General features: G+C 49.0%; 8 protein-coding genes across 8 annotated transcripts; 7 read left to right on the plus strand and 1 right to left on the minus strand.

The window, feature by feature from the left end:
- Window positions 1–620: 620 nt before the first annotated feature.
- M430DRAFT_30454 (hypothetical protein) lies at window positions 621–2,374 on the minus strand (the record flags this gene model as incomplete). The annotated part of the gene is made up of 2 exons (XM_024865949.1): window positions 621–1,914; window positions 2,097–2,374. The coding sequence occupies 2 exons, from the start codon at window positions 2,372–2,374 to the stop codon at window positions 621–623; spliced, it is 1,572 nt and encodes a 523-aa protein (XP_024717713.1).
- A 668-nt stretch (window positions 2,375–3,042) lies between these two features.
- M430DRAFT_44695 (hypothetical protein) lies at window positions 3,043–4,107 on the plus strand (the record flags this gene model as incomplete). Its single annotated transcript, XM_024867715.1, has 3 exons — window positions 3,043–3,072; window positions 3,816–3,971; window positions 4,028–4,107. The coding sequence occupies 3 exons, from the start codon at window positions 3,043–3,045 to the stop codon at window positions 4,064–4,066; spliced, it is 225 nt and encodes a 74-aa protein (XP_024717714.1). The 3' UTR covers window positions 4,067–4,107.
- A 5,616-nt stretch (window positions 4,108–9,723) lies between these two features.
- On the plus strand, window positions 9,724–10,963 carry M430DRAFT_53100 (hypothetical protein; the record flags this gene model as incomplete). Its single annotated transcript, XM_024868349.1, has 5 exons — window positions 9,724–9,766; window positions 9,822–9,927; window positions 9,980–10,761; window positions 10,807–10,886; window positions 10,937–10,963. The coding sequence occupies 5 exons, from the start codon at window positions 9,724–9,726 to the stop codon at window positions 10,961–10,963; spliced, it is 1,038 nt and encodes a 345-aa protein (XP_024717715.1).
- A 1,929-nt stretch (window positions 10,964–12,892) lies between these two features.
- On the plus strand, window positions 12,893–13,890 carry M430DRAFT_175723 (hypothetical protein). Its single transcript, XM_024863704.1, has 2 exons — window positions 12,893–12,930; window positions 13,027–13,890. The coding sequence occupies exon 2, from the start codon at window positions 13,038–13,040 to the stop codon at window positions 13,722–13,724; it is 687 nt and encodes a 228-aa protein (XP_024717716.1). The 5' UTR covers window positions 12,893–12,930; window positions 13,027–13,037; the 3' UTR covers window positions 13,725–13,890.
- Window positions 13,891–14,733: 843 nt separating this feature from the next.
- Window positions 14,734–15,057, plus strand: M430DRAFT_21897 (hypothetical protein; the record flags this gene model as incomplete). The annotated part of the gene is made up of 1 exon (XM_024864591.1): window positions 14,734–15,057. The coding sequence occupies one exon, from the start codon at window positions 14,734–14,736 to the stop codon at window positions 15,055–15,057; it is 324 nt and encodes a 107-aa protein (XP_024717717.1).
- A 1,191-nt stretch (window positions 15,058–16,248) lies between these two features.
- Window positions 16,249–18,091, plus strand: M430DRAFT_270580 (hypothetical protein; the record flags this gene model as incomplete). The annotated part of the gene is made up of 6 exons (XM_024865512.1): window positions 16,249–16,299; window positions 16,471–16,735; window positions 16,930–17,010; window positions 17,074–17,209; window positions 17,263–17,431; window positions 17,474–18,091. The coding sequence occupies 6 exons, from the start codon at window positions 16,249–16,251 to the stop codon at window positions 17,660–17,662; spliced, it is 891 nt and encodes a 296-aa protein (XP_024717718.1). The 3' UTR covers window positions 17,663–18,091.
- A 1,421-nt stretch (window positions 18,092–19,512) lies between these two features.
- M430DRAFT_30460 (hypothetical protein) lies at window positions 19,513–21,525 on the plus strand (the record flags this gene model as incomplete). Its single annotated transcript, XM_024865950.1, has 3 exons — window positions 19,513–19,584; window positions 19,643–19,828; window positions 19,876–21,525. 3 exons carry the CDS (start codon window positions 19,513–19,515, stop codon window positions 21,523–21,525), a joined length of 1,908 nt encoding a protein of 635 aa, XP_024717719.1.
- A 1,481-nt stretch (window positions 21,526–23,006) lies between these two features.
- On the plus strand, window positions 23,007–23,903 carry M430DRAFT_53104 (hypothetical protein; the record flags this gene model as incomplete). Its single annotated transcript, XM_024868350.1, has 3 exons — window positions 23,007–23,429; window positions 23,607–23,696; window positions 23,772–23,903. 3 exons carry the CDS (start codon window positions 23,007–23,009, stop codon window positions 23,901–23,903), a joined length of 645 nt encoding a protein of 214 aa, XP_024717720.1.
- Window positions 23,904–24,057: the final 154 nt, after the last annotated feature.

A 24,057-nucleotide genomic window follows, 5' to 3' on the forward strand; every position in this document is an offset into this window, starting at 1 on the left:
TAAGGGTCTAAGCGTTTATTAATTTTGAAACATGTGAGGTTTAATTCCCTTTTGATCATTTTGTGTCAAGTCTACTATATACATGATTAAGCGAGGGGCACATGACAAGACACCTACGCCTTCTATCCTATGTGCACAGATATCGCAAAAGATCGTCAGGAACTGCCAATAAGTCTGTAGTTGGGCTTGAAAGAATTGATGATTATATCAGCTGCATGCTAGGAACAAGATCGCTCGGCACCCGATGCTCAGAGTTATCTATCTCCTAAACTACACAATCTTTTCAAATTCTTCCAGGTCTTGATTCTTCTATGACAAATCTTATAGGGCCTAGAGTTCTCGACGCTTTGCTCGTTAACCAGAGGAAGAAGTACTTCTCGACTTTTATAACAGATGTCTTCAAGAAGGACTATTGAGCAGACTAGCGGGTTTTGGAACAGCTGTTTGTACAGACTAGAACGAGATCTATAGAGATTCGAGAGCGAAGAAGATGCTTTAGAAGTGAAAAGGTGAGTTTCACACAGGAAACCGATTATATAGGTAAGATGAATTTACTGAATTTTGGATAAATATAAAAGGAATGCCGCACCCAAGAGCCCGCACCGCAGCACAATATACTTCTACTTGGCCTTGCCATCAACCACCTCCACTTCTCCAGCAGGGATGATAAACCGGAACGGGCCCGAGTCATCTTTTTGACCAACTGTCTCGCTGTCTAAGTCGACCTTCTCATTACCAACTTCGCTGCCCTCAGCAGGGTTCCCATCCCCATTCTTGTCAGTCTCTGACTGCTGTTGAGAGTTTTCCTGTTCATTTCCTTCGCCGGCATCGATGCGGATGGGCCGCTTGTCGCCCTGTTCCTGGTGCAGCTTGAACAGGCTCTTGCCTGCAGCTTTCATCATCGGTTTGAATGTCTCCCGGGAATCCACCAAAGCCTGCGTCAGAGCAGGTGCCTTACCACCAACCCCTGCTGCCTTTATGAATTTGTCCGTATCTGTCATTACCTCATACATAATACTCCAGCCAAACGCCACCAAAGGTCCAACAGCAGGAATAAGACCAAGCCCCACCGCAACAAAGCCGACAAGCAGATCTGTTATGAACTTCTCATCCGGCTCGTCTGCCTCGTATTTCAACTTGACCCCTTGCTCGGCTGACTGCGCTTGGGCGAGATCAATAGCCTGGGCCATATCAAAGTCCGCGATGGCTGGTGACCCATGCACAGCCCGCCTATCAAACAAGGCAAAACATGCATATATGTTGCGGTACTCTTCCGTGCGCCGACTCCATGGTATCAGGAGCTGATGTCCCAGTTCAAGCACATCAATTCGCACAGTCCAGTCTGGCAACAATCCCCAGCCATATGGCTCATAAGTAAGCGATTTGTCAAAGGGGACCCGGGCATACACTTGACTTGGCACCTTCCCATCAGGCTTGCGGTAATCAGGCTTGAGCCCAGGCTCCGACTCTGCCTCGCCCTCGGGGCCAGCCTCCTTCATGCGGTCCCACACCTTGTTGTGCTTAGCCACCAACATATTATGCTGCCTTACCCACCGGAAGTTATGGGGTCTGTAGCTGTCCCACTTCTTGATTTTATTTTTCAATTCATCGATCTCCTTCTGATATTGGCCCTTGAGTCTATATGCTGCTGGCAAGCCCTTGCGGCCGCGAACATCGAGACGTGAGAAGATTGCATGTCCCGTGTATTGGGGATGAGCCGTGTGGGCACTGGGTATCATGAAAGCTCTGACGGGATATGTTAAATCAATCCACATGAAGCGTTCTTCTGGCTTTGGCAAAGGCACTGCGATGTAGCAAACACTGGGGTTGCCCGTCTGGCGATGTAGCTGGCTACGAATGATATTGCTCTTGATACGATACGTGCGTTTGATATCTTCTGCGCTGGGGCCGTACCTAGAAGTAGATTTAAAATTAGAATATGAAGTCAATTTATCAAACTGACAAACACGGAGGTTATAAAAGTAAATCTGAGTAGAAGAGACATTTCTATTCGGAGTAATGCAAGGGGGTGCTCTGTTTTAGGTAACTCCAGCATTGACGGAAAGGAGGAATCTGCTCCTAAAGCCTTGACTTACATGACAGACATGAACTCATAGCGGCTATAAGACGTGAACTCATAGTGGCTAAAAAGAACAGGCAGCGAGCCACCCTGGAACACCTGCTGCCCAGTACGTGGATGGTTTGGATAATGAAGCGGAGGCGGCCCATTCGAAGCTTCGTCCTCGCTGTTGTTGTAGACGACCTCGAGCAGCATCCACGAGTAAAAGTCATCCGACTTCGAGCCATCGTAGCCTGGGCTCTTGAGACTGGATTTTAGGAACCATGCCTGGCCTTCGCGGGGTGCTGCGGCCATGATATATTTGGAAGTCCGAAGTCTATGTGAAGAGTAGATGGAAGTGCTGAAGGTGAGGAAGCAGTTGGAAGAAATCTGTGGGTGAGAATGTTATACTCGGAAGCGATATATTGACGGGGGAGCAGGATTGAAGGTCTATTTCATCACTCAGCTATCTTTCCATAATCAAAGAATGAGCTCACCGTAGTTGCTGCATCCACTGCAATCGTGCAACCACTCGTTGCCATTGTATGGCCAATAAATGCACATTGTACAGATTTTGAGCATACAGCCCCGTACCAGCGTATCAGATTTGACTATACATACTCCTTGCTTAAGTCAAAACATTCAGCTTCTTGAAGATGTAGACTGTATGAAACAGATCAGCGAAGTAGCATCTTGGATTCTTGGTATCTGACAGAACATACCGACTCTATGCAATGTTGAATCTATGCAATATTGAGACTCTCCCAATCCAATACAAGAATTCCGCTCTTATGCTTCACTCTGTGACAATATCAAGTGAAGTACAAGTACCACGATGCATATATTTCGACCATCTTTCATGCACTGAGATCCAGATTGGGGAGACTCATACACACCGTCTTTTGCCATCTCGTAATTGATCGGTCACTTGTGCAGGCGACCTGTCGAGTGTAGGTACGGACATGCAGTTTTCAGCTCAAATCATGGCTAAAAGATTGCGCCGAGTGTTTGAGGTACGCGTTGCTGTTATTAGTAGGGTCTATTTGTCCGATATTTCGAATCTCTGCCGGGAATTGAAGTTACAAGAGCGGCTCCCGCGGGGAAAAGAGATTTTATAGTGACTTGATCAAAAAGAAAAGAAGGGTAACTAACTACTTTATATACTCAAAAAAGGAGAGTCTATTAACAGGGGCAGGCGCGATATCCTCCAAATGCCCGGTGCCCGAGAGTCTGAATATCCATCAGGATGTGACTACATGTTCAACAAGAAAGACTATTGAACGCGGGAATATCGATCCCTGTAGAACTAGCTACGTTCGTTCGATAAGTTGCGTGTATAGGCTGTGTTTCTTAGGATAGTTGAAGTACGGAGAATGTGTCTCACTACAGCTGGGAGTTGAGCGAGAGGCTGAGTATTCACTGATTGGTCTTCTACCCCGCGTTCTCAATTCGGTCTTTGATACAGATTCCAAGCTTTGATATCTTTTACAGCTTTCGTGCGACCTATTCAAATCCTGATTCTTAATTGGAACAGCGCATGTGCGGAGATCAAAATCATATAAGTGCAATGGACTCCCCTCTGTCCATCTACAACTCACTCAGATCTCAATTACCCGCACCACAATAGCTTCATCTTGACCAGAAACTAGCAACGGGAACCATAGAGGCAGTTACAATGGTCAGATTGAGGTTCCTTTCACCTGACACCACTTATATATTCGCCCTTTGACCCTTAAGCTAATCTTGCTACTTTCAGTTCCGTGCAATCGATAAGGTCGTGACAGGAAGCTCGACAGAGGACAGGGTCACGGAACTCGAGAAGCAGATCCAAGAGCTCCAGAAAATGGTGGAGCAGCAACAGGAAAGAATCGAAGCTCTGGAGCAATGGCCCGGCGATGTCGCACTTGTCGAGGTAAGACTGTTCGAACTATGAGGATCTCCTGTAGCAACCAAATAACACACCTCCAGGGGATGGAAACCCAAGACGATAATAACACTCCGGTGTAGCCTCATACTCTGTCTTTTCAAGAAGGGATTGGGAGGGTTGGACCGCTTCTGGATGGATTGACTTGGCAGTATAGAGTAACCTCATGGAACTTGTTTACTGTCTCTATGCCGTCATGAGATGCATTGAGCAGAAATATGAAAAGATAATCAAATAAAATCTGTTGCAAGTACCAAGCCACTAGCCTTTATCACGTGCCTCTTTTGTCACGGGTTCTAAGGTAACCGCATAGGGATTAGAGGAAGGTTCCACGGGTCTTATGATCACGTGACGCATAATATTAATGCCTAAGGCTGTCTGCCTAGTCCCTTTGAGGATGGATTTGACGGATGCACGAGGGATGTCTGAAGGGTGCCTTAGGCTGCATGCCTTGTCAACACCTGGTTCTTCCAAGAAATTAAGACTTTCTAAATGTTTGAATATCTGTCTAACAAACTTTTTTGAAAAGTTTAATATTGTCGAGCCGGGCTAGGACATTATGCATTATTTAGTTTACTTTGCATCTCTTGTTGCCAATCTCACGTACTTTAGAACTTTCTAAATTCTAATTCAACTGGCAATACATCTTATATCCAACCTGATACCTATCTCTAAGACCATGCAGGGCTCACTAGGCTGTAGTATGGAGTGCAGTAGTCTTGGCTCTCAAGTTCTATCACAGCTCCCTGGCCGGCATTAAATCGGTATGGGCAACCAGGCACAACTCCGCTGGAAAGAACTGGGGGAAAAAAAAAAAAAAAAAACCATAGAAAACAACTGAAGGCCACAAGGAAGCACTCAAATCATAGACAATTAGTAGCGGTGAGTCCCTGTCAGCTGTATCCTTATTAGTATAGTAGATGTTCGTCCTTGTCAGCGTCTTGTCAGAGCCTAATCCCGAGACCACCTAGAATACAGAGTATTAGCAGACGTGTGCTCTGCTCTGCTCTGCTCTTTGCGCGAGCACTAACGTGTGCGTACCTGCGCTGTTACTGACACTCTAGAATAAACAAGCCTATACACAATCTTGGTCCACAGCCACACTGGGAGTTCAGAACTACTAGGCATTCCAAGATGCATTCTAATATCAGAACACAATTGATCATAGCAAGGACTATGCGATGATATGAATCCCTCCACTCGATTCGAGAGGCAGAAGTACTTTCTTTTCTCCTTACTAGGCATAATAAGTTTGCCCCTTTAGAAGTCACTGCCACCATAATATTGAAACATACATAAAGTAGCACTAAAGAGAGGGAAGAAGGGGGACCATTAGTAAAAGCAGAAGAGACTTTTGAAGAGGCTTCTCTGGATATCTAGACTTCTAGATACCATAGAAACCATTGCAATCAGGCTCGGACTTTGCCGGCGGCTGGCGAAACAAGAGCACACCTCAAGCGAGATTTTGGCCTTTGGGGGGAACTCTCTGAATTAGCTGAGAGTATGAAAACTTCCCTAGTTTCTTATTGTCTACTACCACAACATTCTGCCCAACAGCAACAAAAGCAGCAACAAGCAGCAACAAGCAATAACATTGCAACTCAGACAAGTTTAGCTCTCTATCACCTCTCCAGAGTAAGAGGGAGCACTAAGTAGGTCTTATTCTCATCCATTCTTCATGGCACGGTGATAGGGGCCGAGTCGCGTTCTGTTGATAGACAGCGGCGCGTCCATCTTATCCTCTACTCTCTATCGCGACCTCCTTCAAATCATCATAATCATTCACACTTGGGAGATCTTCCTTTCCTTTAATCTCTTCCCTCAGTCCACAAATCCACAGCATCTTGTTTCCTAATTCATGTACTATTCATTGTACTAGGTTATCGCGCTAGCGCATGCCTTACATTTTGCTTAGTTGTCCTACCCTCAAGCAGGATAACGGGAGGACTCTGCTCTCTTCCAGATCTTGCCTATACCACACGATCTATTCACTGAACATATTGAGCGCGCCGTCCTCTTCCTCCCTGTAAACCGCACAACGTCCTACCCGCTCTCATATTTGGACTTTCTGACAATACCCAGATATGGCACCCATGGATGTTAAATCATGGGGTCTCAAGGTCCCCGGACGGCCTCCTACCCCAAGTGAAGGCCGTGCACAGGTATGTTCAGGATCCTGCCCCTTGGACAATCTATGACAGACATACTAACGGCCAACCGTGTATAGACATATGCTCGCATCGGTCCTACAGATTCTCAGGCACTACTGACATTCGATAACGGGACAAGTCTCTGTTTTGGTCCTAATGCAAGTAGCTGCTAAAGATACCTTGATCTCTTTGTATTTGACTAACTTTGGATTAGGACCCAGTTGACGAGTTCACGGGCGACCATCCGTTTATTAATCAAAGTGCTCTAATTGACCAAGCTCTATTGAACGTGAAAGCAGTCCGTGATCGATACCAGCATAGCTCAAGTAACAAGGGGGACGAAGATGACAAGGGAGACAAAGATAACAAGGTTTTCGACAACTTCCGATCAACAACCATAGACCTAGCGGCATTCCCAACGATCACACTAGAATCCGGTACCTACTCGCAAGTCCCGTCACAGTTTGCTACTATTAGTTCTCTGATTTCTGTCTATTCGACATCAAACAAGTCAGATGTCACCGGGACATCTTACCTCGGTACTTTATCTGATGAGCAACTTGCCGCGAGGACAGTTCAAGGGTCTAGAGAGAGGCAAAGCCACAGAAATTTGACACAGGAAAGAGACAAGACAGAACAAGGAGCACAAAACCAGCGGCAACTACCGTATACCCATGGCGATGCATCCACCAGAAGAGGCACAAACCAGCGACTAGACACGGGAGGGCAACTAGTTCATCTTGACACACCCGCAAGACAAAGAAGAGATCAACAGATAGTCTCTACCAAACCAGTGATCCGTCAGACTGCTCATACTGCCAGAAGAGCTAGGCATCATTGGGACACTCCTACCCCACGAGGGAGACACCAGAGATATAATTCTGAGGAGCCACTAATACATCTTACCCCCGTCAGGGGTAGGACAAATCAGCAGCGAAACATTGAAGAGACACTGACTCACAGTGAATTCTCTATTAGAGGGAGCAGATGCCTACAGCGAGATGCTGAAGAGCCACGTCAGGCTTCTGACTTGCAGGACAAAACTAGAGAAGCGAATCGCTGTCACTATGCTGATAGAGATAATAGCCATGGCCGTGGCAGCAATCCAATGCTCACACGGGACAGTGATAGTATCCATTGCACACAAGCTGATAATGCCAACAGCTATAGCCAGGATGCAGTCGCTCGAGAGCGCCAGAGCGCACCAATGCACACCGACCGGCCGCTTGGCCCCATGTCTCCTCCAGCCCATAAGCTGACAGGCCATATGCCACCATATCTGATACATGCACACCAGCCACTCGGCCCTCTATCACCAGGGCGTATACCACGAGGGTGTATGCCACTCGGATATATGCCACCGTTTTTCATGCACATATATCCGCCATATGGCCCTGTGCCACCAGGACATATGCCACCAGGACATATACCACCAGGACATATGCCACCAGGACATATACCACCAGGACATATGCCACCAGGAGGTATGCCACCAGGACATATGCCACCAGGAGGTATGCCACCAGGACATATGCCACCAGGACATATGCCACCAGGACGTATGCCACCAGGACATATGCCACCAGGAGGTATGCCACCAGGACATATGCCACCAGGACATATGCCACCAGGACATATGCCACCAGGACGTATGCCACCAAAACGTATGCCATCAGGATACATGGTACCAGGACATATAAGACCAAGGCATATGCCACCAGGATATATGCCACCAGGACATATGCCACCAGGATATATGCCACCAGGATATATGCCACCAGGGCATATGCCACCAGGATATATGGTACCAGGACATATAAGACCAAGGCATATGCCACGAGGGTATGTTCCGCCAGTTCCGGTCCATCGCTCTCATATATTTCGCTATCCTCCACCCATCATGAGGTTGCCGGTTCCCGAACACACATCAGCAACCACGCAGGGACACCTAGCCGAGAAATCCCCAAGACATTCTGATCATAGTAACTTGGACGAAGGGGGCGCTCAAAACTTCATGACCAGCCAAAGCGGCAATCAGAGCTTTCCCAACCGGCTGGCCTCGGAACAAATTCGCCCATCCATGCCAAGCCATGGCAGTGGGAGCCGTCCACCGCCATACGAGGGCTCACCTCTCCCTGATAATCCAGCGCATGACAGTACACAGGCGGACTATAGGTACGCTCGTTGGCTTGAAGAGACCCAGCTGTCCCGTGGGTTCAGGGAGACACGGCTTCGAGGAGACGTTCTGGACGAGGAGCCAGGGTCCCGAATTGATCAAACCACTGGCCATCCGAGAGACATGTTTCGCACACCGAGAGTCAGCCATGCCACAGCCAAACCAAGTCCAGTCCTTCAACGTTCTAACCCGCCACCATACGGTAACCAGGCAGGCGATGGGCACGCACGTTCGCTTACCGAAGAACTCCAAGCGTCCCGTGACTTGGGGGAGACAGGTCCTTAGATGCTTTGAACAAGCCGGAGTCTCAAACGGATCTAATCAGAGGCCAGATGGAACCGCGAACCACTCCGCCGATAAAATCTGAACCTGACGGTACTGCCATTAGTACTCGTAAGTCGGCCGTCGATTATTTGAGAGTGACAACGCTAAATCATTGTGAAGGTTTTGTTTCGTTGAATTGATGGACATCGAACGAAACATGATTCTTTTTTCCAACAGAGAATCGGGCAACCTTGCGACGATAACCGCTTTCATCTGCTCGTTGACTGCAAATTACCCGTCTGATTGAGCTAATTGATGGACAGAGAGTGCATTATGACCTTTTCCCTCGTTTTATTGAAAAGAGTTGTGTGTCTGGGGGCGGCAATGGACATTAGCAATCTGGCTTCAAAATGCTTAAGACAAGCAGAGTACCTACCTAACTGAATAGACTTCATTTCCACTCAAGGCCTCAGGCCTGTAAACAATTGTGATCCAATGATGAACTCGAAACAATTATCTTAGGACATCCTACAAAGGAGGCCCTTGGTAGCTGTATTGTTGAGAATCATCTGGAGAGTTGTGAAGGTTTTGAGGCCTCAGCACTTTAGGTCCCTTTGCCTAAAGGTATCTGAACAATTGCAACGCAGCAGACATATCTGGTAGTGCCGGTGGTCCAGAAGGATCTCGACGTCGGTCAAGATCTCCCGTAGATAGCGGGCCCATTGGGCAAGGATTCCTTTTCTACTAGTATCTGGATGTCTCAATGTGAGAACAAGATCGGGGGGCAAGGCTCTTAAGATATAGCCTAGTATTTTGCTTGCAAGGCCAGCTGATAATCATAGCAGAGGAGCCTAGATGAAGTTGCAGAGAAGGTTGTTTGTTGTGGACCTTGGTCAGGGTTTTGCCTTGTGTTAGTCATACCATGATGGTCCCAATCATAAGTTAGTCTGAACAGTTGATTGATACTTGGCATGAGACAGAACCTTGGAGTCAAGCTGAGTGTTCTGGGTCGTCTACCTCAAGTAGAGGTGAAGGGGAGTTCATAAACGCGCTCCTTGTGCCTCGGTTCAATTGGCGCTAGTCCTAGAAAAGCACGAGTGCCGCCTATCTCTCCCCGCTGCAGAGCTCGTTCAACTCTACCATTTCCAAAATGCGGTTCAAGACCTCTGTTCGGAACATCCAAACCTTCTCTAGTATGGAATTCTTGTTTGTATCCTAATTGCTCATGCAGCTGACAGGGCTCTGCAGAGCTCACGGCTTCGTTGTCGTCCTTGGGCAAGGTCGCCTGGGTGCGTCTGGACGATGATAATGTGCGCTTCACGGTAATCCCAGAAACCGGCACTCAAGTATGGGCGTAAGTGCTGGAGCCTGGACTGCATGCTGTCTGGATGCTAAGATGTAACAAGATCACTATCAATTAGCTCCATTTTCGAGGACTATACCATTCAATCAGCAGCCCCAAACAATACCATTGATCTCGAACTGTCTCTTCCGCCCCTCCATCGAGCTTTGAAATCTGCACTAAACGCTACATCTGCTTCTGTTCGTCTTACAAAGAAGGATGGAGTACCAGTCCTATCTTTTACAATCATTACAAACACTATCAGCAGCGGAAACAGCGCCGGCGGCTTCCTGCACGGTACCAGTGATGATCCTTTTGGTGACAATGCGTTTCGAGAAGAGAGGCTTGATGCCAATATGGGAAGAGATAGAGAGGCTGTTATCACTCAAGATATCCCCATCCGGGTCTTGACTGCTGCCAGTGTCGAGGGAATACACGAACCGAGGGTCCGAGATCCCGATGCACACATCATTCTTCCCTCCCTTATACAGCTCAAGGCAATTTCCGACCGGTTCACTAAGCTCGCTATGGCCACAAGTTCTGGCGGCACAAGGAGTGGACTCAGCAATGCGGCAAATGTTCCTAAGCTAGAGCTAGCTGCGAACATGTATGGAAGCTTGAAATTAAGCATCTCCACTGACGCCTTGAACATTTCGAGTGTATGGACTGGTCTCAATAATCCCGAACTAGACCCCAGACAGATTGAGGATAGCGGTGGTCTCGAAGAGCATCCAAGCACCAAGTTAAAGGCAGCTGGTCCTGATGCTTGGTCTACGGTTCGCATCGACGGAAGGGATTGGGGTAAAGTGCTCAGTGTTGGAAGACTTGGTGGCCGTGTCATAGCTTGTATGCAACTTCATCCTTTTGTTTGAACTTTGCTAATTTCTGCAGGCTTTGCTGATGAGCATGCCCTGATTCTCTACGTCTATCTTTCCAACTACGATGACGGTGTCGATGACTCCGTCTTGACAGTAAGTTTGTCGAGGATGCTAAGTTAATATCAAGCTAATGATTGCCTCAGTACTATATCTCTTCTTTTAGCGTATGATCGTGATTACGCCCAAAATATCTGACTTTAGCGATGGCGTTCAGGGAATGATACCATAATGGATTTTGGCACGTGGAAATGTTGAGAAGTGTCTCCAACGGGCCTATAGATATCTGTCTGAACTGGAATCTTGCAATACTAGCCACAGGCGAGACGTTCCTAATAGAGATCATGAAGGAGCGGATATGGAAGCTTTTCTAAGCTTCAGTAACCCAAGCCAAGCCCTGTATCTTGCTGCTTGCATGCATCACAGTTGTTCTAAGGGCGAATGCGGTAGTATGCCCCTGCTCAATCATTGCAGGTACAGTACATGTTCGATCGTGAATACAGGGTTTTTCCAGTAGAGGGGGCTCTGTTTGATCGTCCTATATGTCACACTTCTTCAAGTACCTACCGAGGTATATCAGCTGGAATCGAAGGAGTGGAGCAAGTGGAAGTGCACAATTGGGGGGTCCCTCCAGTTGTACCATCCCACCACCTTCGTGTGAGTGTCTCGAGCAATCCAGCGCTTTTCTTCAGTCCTTGAAGTCTCTCCTGGGTTTAACCATTCCTTTCTATCCTGTCATGACAATATCAGTTCCATAGATGTGTGTGCCTAATCAGTAGTCCTTTGCTGGTTTCCTCCAGTCCTCTATGCACATGTATCTCCTCCTGTCGTTCTTTCGATGTTGGATGCACCACCTAGCAAGAATCATCATTGTCAGTCTATATCCAGAAGATGGAGCCACTGCGCCTCGTTGTCTCGAGCGATGGCAGTGCTCTACCCTTTCATCTCTCGATGGAGTCGAAGATAGTCGTAAGCCAAGTTCTATAGTAGGGCTGAGATTCGACTATAAAGCGTCAGTCTGGGGGCTTTGTCTATCGACTAAGGTGGCTTCCACCGCTGTTTGCGGATTGGGGTTGATACCTCCTGTTCCAATGAGTGCACATACCCAATAGGGGGGACCGCTCAGTGCTGAAATTGCCCTGAGTGATACCTGTTGTTGCCATGAGTGCATTAACCCGGCAAAGGACTGTTCAGAGAAGTACTGAAATTGCTGTCTAGTGTTGTTTTCCCGAGGATTATTCGTCTGGATGTGTATTAACCCGACAAAGGGATGTTCGATGGCGAACTTTCCATATTTTACTCTTCGTAGGAATTGGCTTACGAGCTACCGTTCTCCACACGACATTCACTTGTCTGAACGAAGTATTACTGCTGGTAGCTAAAGCCATTCTTCCACTAAGTCACCTCAATTTACTCGAAAGAAACTCGGGAGAACGTGACAAAGGACCAGTCTTCAGAAGGGCCTGCCGGAGTAACAAGCCATACTTCTTGTCCGTTGTTCTTCTCTGCCTCCTCTCCACAACGTGGAGGTCCGTCCGAGAGGAGTTCTTCTTTATTTACTCTTTGGTCCTCGCGTTTTCCCACCTTCGAAACCCTAACTCCCACAACCCTCTTCTCTCCCTACTTCACTCCCAGCCCTCTTCTTTACCATCACCTCGTCTTGGAAAGAGAAGAGCAAACGTCACGGCCTGAAGGTCACTCTTACCAAGTCAGAAATCCCGTTCTCGACCTACCCTGTAGTGATCCCCGGTCTCTTCAACTTCTACACACGCGATTAAACTCGAGAGGGAGACCGTCAACAAAACTACATAACCATCTTCAAAATCAACAGCCTATTCCATCAACCTCCCGTCTACAATGGCGTCTCTTCCTCAAACTCCAGTTCCCCTTCGGAGCTTCTCTAGTTTTCCACTTGAGATCAAGTTCAAAATCTACGCGCTCATTGACCAGCCTCGCGAGGTCGAGCTCTGTTACAATTCCGACGTGTCCAAGTACTGGACCACCTCGAAGGTTCCTGTTACGCTTCACATCTGCAAGGAGTCTCGATACGAAGCTCTCCGCCGCTACACCCTGGCCTTTGGAACAGAGTCCTCGCCTGATATGATCTACTTTGATTTCAAGCGTGACACACTCTTGTTTGGTATGTACAGCCATCTTCCCTTCCTTACTACTTCCGGTGAAACACTTTTCGCGTCCTATCGAGAAGCAAGAGAGGCTGACTTCAAGACTCTCTCAGGCAACTTCACCATGAAACAACACATGGATACTATCTCCTTGGCCACCTTCAAGCTGCGTGTAACCGGGGACGGAGCTTTGGTCAAGAACCTGGCTATCAAACTGGAGTTGATGAACTATTTGGGATGGCAGCTCAGCAAGGACAAGAAGCATCTCATTCGCGAGGGTGATGATCCTAAAGATGCCGAGTGCATTCTCCTTCCCAACTTCAAGTTCCTTGAACATCTAAGCATCGTCGGTAGGGCTGACAAACAAATGCAGAAGAAGCATTTGGGAATTCTGAAGAAAGCTGCTTCTCAGGTTCCAGGCTTTCAAATGCCAGTGGTTGATTACGTCGGCGGGATTGTTGAAGAGCTCAAGGACAACGATGATGATTCTAACCAAGAGTCCAATGGAAAGCCCGACGAGAAGCCCGACGAGTCTGGCAATTCTGACAATTCTGACAATTCTGGACATGCTGGTGGTGGTGCGCACAGTAACACCGGTGGCAGTAATGGAAATGAAAACGGGGACTTTGAAGGCAATGACGAGCAAGGTAACGAGGGACACCAAGGGGACAATACCAACGAGGAATCCGAGAATGACAAGGATACCCAAGAATATCAGGCCGCTATCCAGCGTTCCATCAACCAAGGACTCATGGGTGTAATTGAGGCTATAATCAAGGAAGAGGAGAGCAATGAGGACGATGTCGAGTAGGTTGTTACTGTTTTGAGGGTCAAGATGTCTGCGGGGCAGTTGCTAAGCTGTCTGCTATACCAGCCTGTTAGAGTTCGATTTGTAGGATATTCTGGACCGTCTGAAGCTGCGCAATTAGGAGTCAAGTGTACTACTTGACACAGGAAGTTGGTCAGCTAGTTAGTACATCACCACACGCTGAACTCAAGAAAATGTTCAATTAATAGCTAATTCAATACAACAAACACACACACATGCAACCAGAATTTAAGGTCCCTAGTATAGATTTCTTTTGAGAGTGACACGCTTTAGAATACCATCGAAGAGACCTCGTGTTAGAACTTGACAGAATCATGTGGAGCTTCTCTATTTTGTCATTAACTCCACATTCAACAACTATGGGAAGGTATCTTGGTAGAGATGGTATTTATGAATCCCATTTTCATATTCTTTCCATTCGCACAAATACCTTCTTTCTTGGATTTCATGATGGAGTACGTACTTCCAAGAGAGGACCGAGGTCAGGTACTTGTGGTACTAGCAGGGGATGTTTGTGGAATCAAGGATCGCCCAGGGGTATGTAAGCGACGACAATACAACGTCAAGTCTTCCTACACTCTTCTCTATCTCCTCAAGAACTTTGCGTTTTGAAAGCTAGATGGCGCAACTTGGACGAGATGGTCCCTAGAGGACTCAAACAGATCCTGGACAGTTCCAGGTTTCCTTCTGATTTACTCGCTGATTTCCTCGATTTTTCAGATGTGAGGTAGGGAGGGAATGGTATCGATGTAATTGCATTACAGGGACAGTATCCCTCACGTCATGATCAGTATCATAGAGCAAGGATGAAGCGTGTGGGAGTTTCTGGATCTGAGGAACCAATGGGCTATCTCGCAGCTTGCTTCCCCGCACATTGCGGCGTTGACAACGTCTGTATTGGTTCTAACTGATGGATATAGCGATGGATTGGGTTGCTTGCTATTCACGATACTGTACTCCTCTCTAAGTCAAAATATCTTTCTCTTCCAAGATGCAGATGCTTCCTCCTATCTATCTCCTTATCCCACAGCTCGTTTCGGCTGCTGCGCTGGGTTCGAGATATCAGTGTCAACGAGCTGCTTATTTCGTCGATAATAACCCAGCAGGAGCCAGCATTGTTGTTCTGAAAAACTCTGAAAATGGCACACCCGTACGAAATGCCACTGGTGGTATTGGTCTCTTTTGCTTCACGGCTTCCACTACTGGTGCAGCGCCGGCTCCTCCTGGCTCAGATCGTATACCAACGCTGTTATCCTTCTACAGTTTATTCTTGCTAGATACCTTATCCTCTGGATTCTATCGTGGTCTCCAATGATGTCCATACCCTCGTCAATTACCGCACTGCAATGCAATGCTAATTGGTATCAGTACCTCTTCACTATCAATCAATCCTGGAAGCCACACGATCTCCATGTTCTTCATGAACAAAGACGATCGATCCACAGCATCCGATACCCATTGGTTGCCCTGTTGACTACTCCCTCGGCGACGACTGCCACACACCATCGTCACCGACCCGCGCCTCCCTCGTCTCCATCACATCCGATCCTCACTTCTTCTCCGTCTCCACCAAGGTTCCCCATCGTAGGCGAGAGCGCAACCTGCTGGTCTGTGTACTCCCAGCGCTTCAACACCATCTATCTATATCATGGACCGTAGCCTCCCGAACATCACGCTGGTCGAGCGGCGCCATCGGGAGTAGGCAGAGATGTCAGGGTATAGCGATTTAATCATTTCAGCGAGAGGTTGGGTTATGATTGGTGATGAATGGGAGCTGTGTGGGGGGGAGCAGAAATAGCTCTTTGCGAATGGGCTGATTGGTATTCCTTCGTCAAGGAGATAGGTGCGGAGATAATACAACAGAATCTTGTTCTTACTGTAGAAGACAGACATGAATATCTAACTCGTATCTGTCTTTCTTTCCTAGTATCATCATATCCCAAGATACATACCTATATATGTACTGTCCTATCCTTGGTATCTCTTCAAGTTTCAATCTCTATGCTCAACACTTCAGAAGCTTGGCTTTGTGACGAGGGTGTGCTTTACTTTTCATATTGTATATTTACTATATTCATGAATAAGATACGTCCAGCTCTTTAAAGCTCTCTCTCGCTCTCTCTCCCTATCGTAAACAGATAGATAGATATCTGCCTGATATTCCTTTCTGCTTAGCATTTTCCATTTTCCATTTTCCACTTTCCACTTTCCGTCCCCACGGGTCTTCCCGTCGCTTCTCCCGAAATAGATACTCTTGTACCACCTTCCTACCTAGCTGACACGCATTGCATTGTTTCTCCTGCCTACCTCACCTTAAGGTACCTGATACCTTAGCAACAGACAGACAGAAAGCAAGACATCATTTCATTTCATTATTGTTTTTAATCCTCCGTATCCATCCCTTTTTCTATTCCGCCTTGGTTTCCGTGCAGGAAAAACAAGGGGCTGGTTTGGTGAGGAGGGAAAATGTCTCGAGTCGGAGTGGCTGACTCGGGACTGAGTCGTGATGGGTCATGGTGGCATGTTGGATGTTTCGAGAATTTTTGAGGGTGAGACTGTATGTCTGTCTGTCTGTCTGTCTCTGCGAGGGCGGGGAGAGGGGGGAGAGGGGGGAGAGTGGAGGAGTGGAGGAGTGGTGGCTGGGTATTGGGGACAAGGGGAGGGAAGTGAGGGAGTGAGGGAGTGAATGGGTGAGGGAGTGGTCCTTGGATGAGGTACTGGTGCTTAGGTAGGGAAGACTGCGATGCGATGCGATACGGTACGACACGACACGATACGATGCGAAGCTCTGGATAGAGCATCGAAGGGAGAGAGTGAGGGAGTCTTACGGACTCGCCGTGCCCAGATCATGGACAGAGAGGACGATGTAGTGTACCGACCCTACCTACACGCAGTGCTACCCCGACGAACAGAACCGTATACGCCGCTCCCGACAACAGCGCCCTGGGATCCCGAGAATTGCGTCGTCGGGATACGACCCGATGGGGGGAGTTGTGCGAGGAAGAAGAGGAGTGAAGTGAATGAATGCCTTAGCTCATGATTCGGGAGGGAATAACGCAAGGGGGGTGCGCGAGAGAGATGGCGATCAGCGGGAGGGAGGAAGGGAGCTCATCCTCGTGTATCCCGGTTGAAGGAGAACCAAGGCGCGGGCCGCGTCCACACGCTTCCTCTGCTAAAGTGCGTGCAGTTAGAGCCCAGGCTAGGAGGTTCCAATATATTTTACTTTGGGTAATGAGTGGACGCGACTACGACAACTTTGGACTACTTGGTGGGTTGACCAACTAACTTGGTGCTGTGGAGTAGACTACTACTACTTACTACTCGGGGCGAGAGAGAGAGAGGAGAACCTGCGAAGAAGAAGCAAGAGTTAGAGTTACCCACCAGGTCTGCACTCGAAAAAATTCGGATGAAGAACCGAGTCTTCAACCTTTTTTTCATGACTACTACTGCGTACTACTGTACGCAAGGTATGTATGTACATTATGTACATACAGAAACCCTTGAAGACTGCGAAGTCTAGGATAGATAGGGGAGGGCCACGAGTCCCAAGACTCCCAAGTCCCAACTTCCAAGGTTCCAAGCTTGAAGTATTTCACGCTTCGACGATCCGTTCTGCAACTAAAGGCTTAAAGCCAGCGATCGCAGCCCCTGAATCCATTGTTCTCCTCTTGGTGCTGTGGATGACTGACGTGAGTTTTCAATAGTCTCTCTCAAGTCTTAGACTTTCCTAGACTTGGGACGGAAGCTTCGGTACTAGTAACTATCTAGAGCACAGCTTTCACAGCACCGACTCCCGAGTTCTCTACGTGGGGCACTGGGGGAAGGGAGAGAGAGAGAGAGGGGTCCACGATCCATGTCGCGCGTGCCCGGATAAAGTGGTGGTGCGAGGGTATATGGATGGGTATATGTCAAATCAATGATCATCAAGATATATCATATGGTCATCAAGAGGGCCATGGAGCATGGGATTTTACATTGCAATTATTTGCAATTTGCAATCTGCAATAAAGCCAGAACAATAATCCCCTCTGGCCAAGTGCCGCGGTGCCGGCGGGCGGGTGGAGACGGGATGATTCGGTCGGTCATGATCTGTGCCGCCACGCGGGCTTCGACTGTCGCCTTCTAGCCTTTCTACTGTAAGGTACAGTACCTGTCGCGGTGCAGGGCGGCCTTGCGACGGTGCGACGGGTACGACTCAGTCTACTGCGCGGAGGGATGTACAGAACAGCCTGGTACTCGGGATTTCATGTGAAAAGTTCCAGAAGGACAGACTCACAGGAAGTCGAAGATTTTCAGGCGATCAGACCATGAGATAGGTGAGATAGATATCTTGATGGGGCGAAAGGACAGGGGAGGGGAGCAGGGAAAAGGGAAAGAAAAAGGGGAAAAGGGGAAAAGTCGGGGTGATTTCAAATACTCGGTTGCACCAGGCCTCAGGTATCAAGCGGAGGGGTCTGTGGATCAGAGAGGATTACATTGATACGGCACATTTGTCTTCTTGACGGATGCGACTTGGATTTTAGACCTGGATAGTGCGGGTTAGATGGTTAAGGGAGGACGCAGGAGTAGGTATTAGTCGTCATGATAAGAAGGATTAGTCGTCGCAGAATACAACAGTCGGGCGTAGTACAAACAGGAGGCATTTGACTTGCTGCGGAAGCATTCGTCCAGGGAAGCTATACGTCGTATCGATAGGCAGATATTTCGCCCTAGGCCGCTTCGGGCATCGGGGCAGATGGATGGAGACGTCGATACGGCAGAATCGGGACGCTAATCCGCTCTCGGATCTATCCGCCACGTCTAGTCGCTTCTCCCCACCAGAGAACACTTTATATGTGACATCGTATACCACCGTATGGCAGCCTGTGTGTGTGTATATATTATTATTATTATTATTATGATATATATACACATACGCCCATATACGGTACTGCATATACTGGACATATACTGTACATATACCACGTAAGGTAACGTGGACTTTGTATAAGGTACATCCCGACAGACATCTGCAGAAGCATCTCTCTAGCATCCCTTTATCAGTATCATTCCAGCGTCAATCAATCAATCAATCAATCGATTCAATCCTTTCCCGCCCGTCCCACTCCCCTCGCCCTGCTCAGTCCTGAACCCTGGACCGCCCCGCTGCTGCCCGGGCTTCACAAGCTGCAGGATCTTACCTGCATAGCATGTCTGTTGCATACAGTCTATGTCCCCGGCAACCCTCAACTCCAAGCAACATCCTGCATTTTGCAAACGGCCTCCGGTGGACGAACCCTCCTCTCCCCCAATCCACGCCGCCATCCCGCATCTGAGACCGCATTCCTCAGACTCGTGCAGCCGGCAAGCCACCGCTAAACGTTGGTTATCGCTGCTTGCATAGGGGGGCCACTCGTCGAGCCGCATGAGAAGCGGGAGACCGCAGCCTACCCTTTCTGCTGGACCTTCACGCAAACGCTGCAGCCATCTGGTACGTACGCGGAGGAGGACAAGAACGTGATATACGACTCCCTTTTACCAAGTACCGCTGTCGTTCGTCTCGAGCATCATCCCGTGCAAACAGCCTTGCCCGCGCCCACGCCAATCAAGCGCTCGACATCGGCGCCTCTCTCGTACGGCTTTGCAGACCGTCTGCGGAGTCTGCGATAGCATGGTTTAACATATCCTCTTCTACAGAGCGCCTGTCACTATATTGGTCGGATATCCCGTCTGCTCTGCTTCAGAGACGAAGGACTGCGGGGGCTCGGTGGAGCGCAGACACTGTCATAAAATGATTATCATGGAGGGGGCATTGATGGTGCCGCCCGAGCGCAGTACCATTATCGGGAGAGCCGTGTGGAAGGTTTGTGTCCAGACAGAATTCCAAATCTGTCGATTGCAGATATCTAACAGGCCTGTAGCCACGATATGTCGTCCTTGGGGCCGGCTCCCAATTGAAAACGCCGAATGACCCCTCCAATCCCGAGACGTCACGGACTGGGTCGTCGAGAAAGGGACTCGAAGTGACCACCTCAAAACCGAATCTCGGCGAGGGGACACGGTCTGGACAATCAGAGGAACTGTACATGTCAATATATAAAGCGAAGGTAGGTTTCATTCGTCAGGCTCGGTTGATGGGTGTTGATCGTATCAGGGTGTCTGGGAACCTATTGCACAATATCCCATGTCTGCTTTCAAGTTATGCTTTATTCGGGCAATCCAACATCGAAAACAAGGTCCTACCGCTCCGACCCTTGTGTTGGAATTTAAGCCGGATACGCCGACGGAGAAGCAACGAAAACGTCGGTCGAGTAGGACGGGTGGTCTCTCGTCCAAAGATCCCTGGGCGAATACGCTCCTGTTCCGGAGCGTGCCTGATGAGCGCTACAGTATTTACGATTGGCTTATGAGGATCAAACCACAATTACCAGCAGAATCCCAGGAGTCTCTAGATGAGATCGGGAGTGCTATGAGCCCGATCAGTCCATCGGGCAGTGTGTTCACGAACCCCTTTTCCTCTCGAGAGAGCAGAGCAGCAAACCCAAGACAGGATTACCAACGTGGGATATCGAGTCAATCGACAAGCTCCTATCACCCCTCACAGAAGGAGAGACCGACAACAATGATCTCGCCGTCTCCGAGCCTGCGATCCAGACGGTCGGATCTGTCATCTCAAGCGAGCTCGCAGCACCCTACTATGGGATTCACATCAGTCCACGGGCAAAATTATACTACGGTTCTCCCGTCAGATCTCCCATCCCCAGCTTCTACGTCAGGCTATGATTCGCAGTTTATCGAGGGGTGGACGTCAGCTCAGGGGAGATCATCTGCTCTCTCATCACATACGAGAGGAAGCAACAGTATAGCTTCTGTGGTGCCACCTGTGGCTCCCATTGGATCGACACCTCCAGGACCACGAGAGACGATTCTAGACAGGGCATTCCAGCTGCGGTACATACCCGGTGGAGACCGGCTGGACAAGGACGAGGAGAAAATCAGCAGCATCGCTCGATTCGAGGCACTCATGAAAGAAGCGGACGAGCGGAAACGACAGAATTCCCTCTCGGTGCAAGCTGGACCTGGTAACAGCAGCTGGGACTTGGATGAAGAATCCGAGGACTCATCTAGCGGAGAACCTGACGAGGATGATGATGCGGATGAGCCAGATATCTCTGACCCAGACATCGCCATCCCAACCCCTGCTCAACGAGCACTGGAGTACATAGCGCGCCGCAACACCCCCCTCCCTTCTCCCATCCGCCCCCTATCCCCCGCGCCCAGCCACCCTCCCATCCCATTCCTCAACCCCCAAGCCATGTCCGCCTTCCACGGCCATTCCACATCCATGGCCAGCGATCTCCGTCCCCGCACAGGCTCGCCCACGCACCGCAAGCGAAGCCGGCCTAACTCCCTCGCGCTCCCCTCGCGCTCCATCTCCGTCAGCACGATCCCCAGCCTCCGCGAACTCCGCGCCAGCTCCAGCGGCACCAGCAGCCTAGTCGCGCCCGACCGCGACCCCAAAGAGCAGCAGCGCCAGAGCAGCACCAGCGTCAAACGCCTCAGCTTCTCGGAATTCGCAAAGCGTCTCAGCTCTACCAGCAGCCTGCTCCTGGTCCAGACCAACGCCTCGTCGAGCTCGGGCCGCGACGGTAGCCGTCGGCCGAGTAGCGAGTTCGCGGCCGAGTCGGACGAGAAGGTGCAGTCGCCGCAGACGGCTCCGCCGGTGCGTGCGGACCCGAGGGATAAACGCTGTGGATGGCGCGGGAGCGTTGGGGTTTTCGGCAGCGAGGGCGGGTTCCTATGATTCATCTATCTCCCTGCACGCCTCTTTTCTCCCTGGCGAGAGAAATTGAGGGCCGGGGGGAGGAGGATCGCTTTCTCGTATATACTTATACTTATTAGGACATGCTACTATCTATAACCGGAGTTTAGAGCTAGAGGGAAATGTCGGCGTGGGAAAATGAGCTGATGGGATTCTGTGTTGTATTTATGGATTTTAATGTTCATGTATTTAGTTGATGATGATGGATTGATGGATTGATGGATTGATGGATTTTTGCGGAGGAAAGAAGGGAGGGGGATGTTGTTTATATATACCCATCGTTATTCGAATCTACTCTACCTGCTGCTACTGCTTTCTTGAAAGTAAGAGAGAAGGAAGGAAGGAAATTTGACGTGGTGTTGATGCTGTGGTAGGTGGGGGGAGATATGTTTATGTGAGATTATCCCCGTTTTCCTCCCCTCTCCTTTCCTTCTTCCCTTTCCCTTTTTCCTACTTCTTCTTCTCTCTAGCGTTAGGAAAAGGGACACAAAGCCATATATATAGCTATCCTCCTATCCAACCCCATCCCATCCTATCTACTTCAACCCTATTACAACAAACCCAAGCAAAGAAATGGAGGCTTATATATATATTGCGTGCTATCTAGATCGGGTTGTGTATATGAGAAGAGAAGGGGGATTTTGAGTGTGAAAAAGAAGAAGAACAAGAACAAGGAAAAAGACATACATACACCCAAAAGAATCACCAATCAGCTCCAGCTCCAGCTCTCGCACCCTTACCTTTCTTCTATTCCACACCTCCCTCCCTCCCTCCTACCATCTTTACCCACCCATACCAGACCAGACCAGACCAGATCAGATATAAAAACTCAAATAAAGGCGCAGTAGTGTAGATAACCTACCTACCTATTGCTCTATTGCCCTATTCCTCTATTCCATTCCCTACATCATGATCATGATGAGATTACATGAACGAGAAATGAAATGAAGGGAATGAAGGGAATAAATGGAATAAAACTGTGCCTCTTCCCCGACTTTCTTTTTTAAAGGGGAATTGAGTGTATTTGTTTAGATTTGCGTGTGCGTGTGCGTGTGTGCGTGGTATTGGTAGGGGGAGAGAGAGAGATAGGGAATAGGAGAGGTAAGGGAAGGGAAGGGAAGGTAAGGTATATGATTTTGTGTTATTTATCTATTTTATTAGTTTATAGGGAGTTTCTTGTAATATCATCCAGCTAGATAACCATAAAAAACAGTAAATATGAGTGATGAATGAATGAAAAGGCGAGAAAGAAAGAATGCTTTGGGTAGATAATCTATATCTAGGTACTCTAAGAAAGAAGAGTTTTGAGAAACCCCCCTCAAAATTATCGGAACCGAGCTCTCTCTCTCTCGCTCCGACCTCACTTCACCTCACCTCACCTACCCACCTCCCCTCAACCTCCCTCCCCTCCTCAATCCCCCACCACCACCACCAAAACTCACACACACACACAACAAATCAACATGTCCTTCGACTCCCCCCTCCCACCCTACAACTCCTCCGATCCCAGCGCCACATTCCTAAACGCATCATGTTGGGACCTGCTCATGATCGAGATCGTACCTATGGCCTATCGACTCACCTCTTCCTCTTCCTCTTCCTCTCCCTCTCCCCGTCCCTCCTCTCTCCCTCCACCATCCTCCACCACCTCGCACCCCGCCCCCAACCCTCCCCACGAGGTCGAAATCGACGAAGAAGAAACGCGCGACGCAGTATTCTACCGGCTCGACATGCTAGGGTATCGCGTGGGCCAGGGGCTCGTGGAGAGGTTCTCGAAGGATCGACCGCGGTTCACGGATACGCTGGATGTGATTAAGTTTTTGTGTAAGGAGGTGTGGATGTTGGTTTTTCGGAAACATGTGGATAATTTGAAGACGAATCATAGGGTTTGTCCTGCCTTTCCTTTTCTCCCTTCTCGTCCTGTCCGTCCGGACGTTTTCAATCAGGATCAGGATCAATTCTCCAGGAGAGATGGATGTGGATGTATGGATGGCTATGGAGGGGGGGATTTGCTCATTATTGTGCGATTGATAGAATGACGAGGCTAATCACAAAAACAACAGGGCGTCTACGTATTAACAGATAACTCCTTCCGACCCTTCGCACGCATGAGTACAGAAGCCGGTGGTCAAGCCGTGTTGCGCGCTCAACCCGTACGTTTTCCATCCCCTCCCCTTCCCTCCCCGTCAAAAAACAAACCAAGAAACTAACACAACGCAACGCAACAGTTCCTCTGGTTCCCATGCGGTATAATCAGAGGCGCCCTCGCGAGCATGGGTATCAATGCCACGGTGCAGGCCGAGACGGCCGAGCTGCCGGGCGCGACGTTCCAGATTAAGAGTGTGGTTGTGAAGCCGTGATTGACTTCTGCTTTTGGCGGGGAGCGGGGAAGAGGAGGGGGAGGGGGTTGCAGGGAGAGAGGATTATGGGATGGATGGCATGGGATGGATGATGGGCGTCTGTTTTATTGTCCTGCGATTTAGCGGCATGGGCGGTGTCGGCGTTGGCGTTGGC

This window comes from Amorphotheca resinae (genome assembly GCF_003019875.1).
Source record: "Amorphotheca resinae ATCC 22711 unplaced genomic scaffold M430scaffold_11, whole genome shotgun sequence".
Lineage (NCBI taxonomy): Eukaryota > Fungi > Ascomycota > Leotiomycetes > Helotiales > Amorphothecaceae > Amorphotheca > Amorphotheca resinae.

Excerpts from the sequence above, each read along its gene's own strand:
- M430DRAFT_175723 (XM_024863704.1), top strand. The coding sequence starts at position 13,038 with ATGAAACAACACATGGATACTATCTCCTTGGCCACCTTCAAGCTGCGT.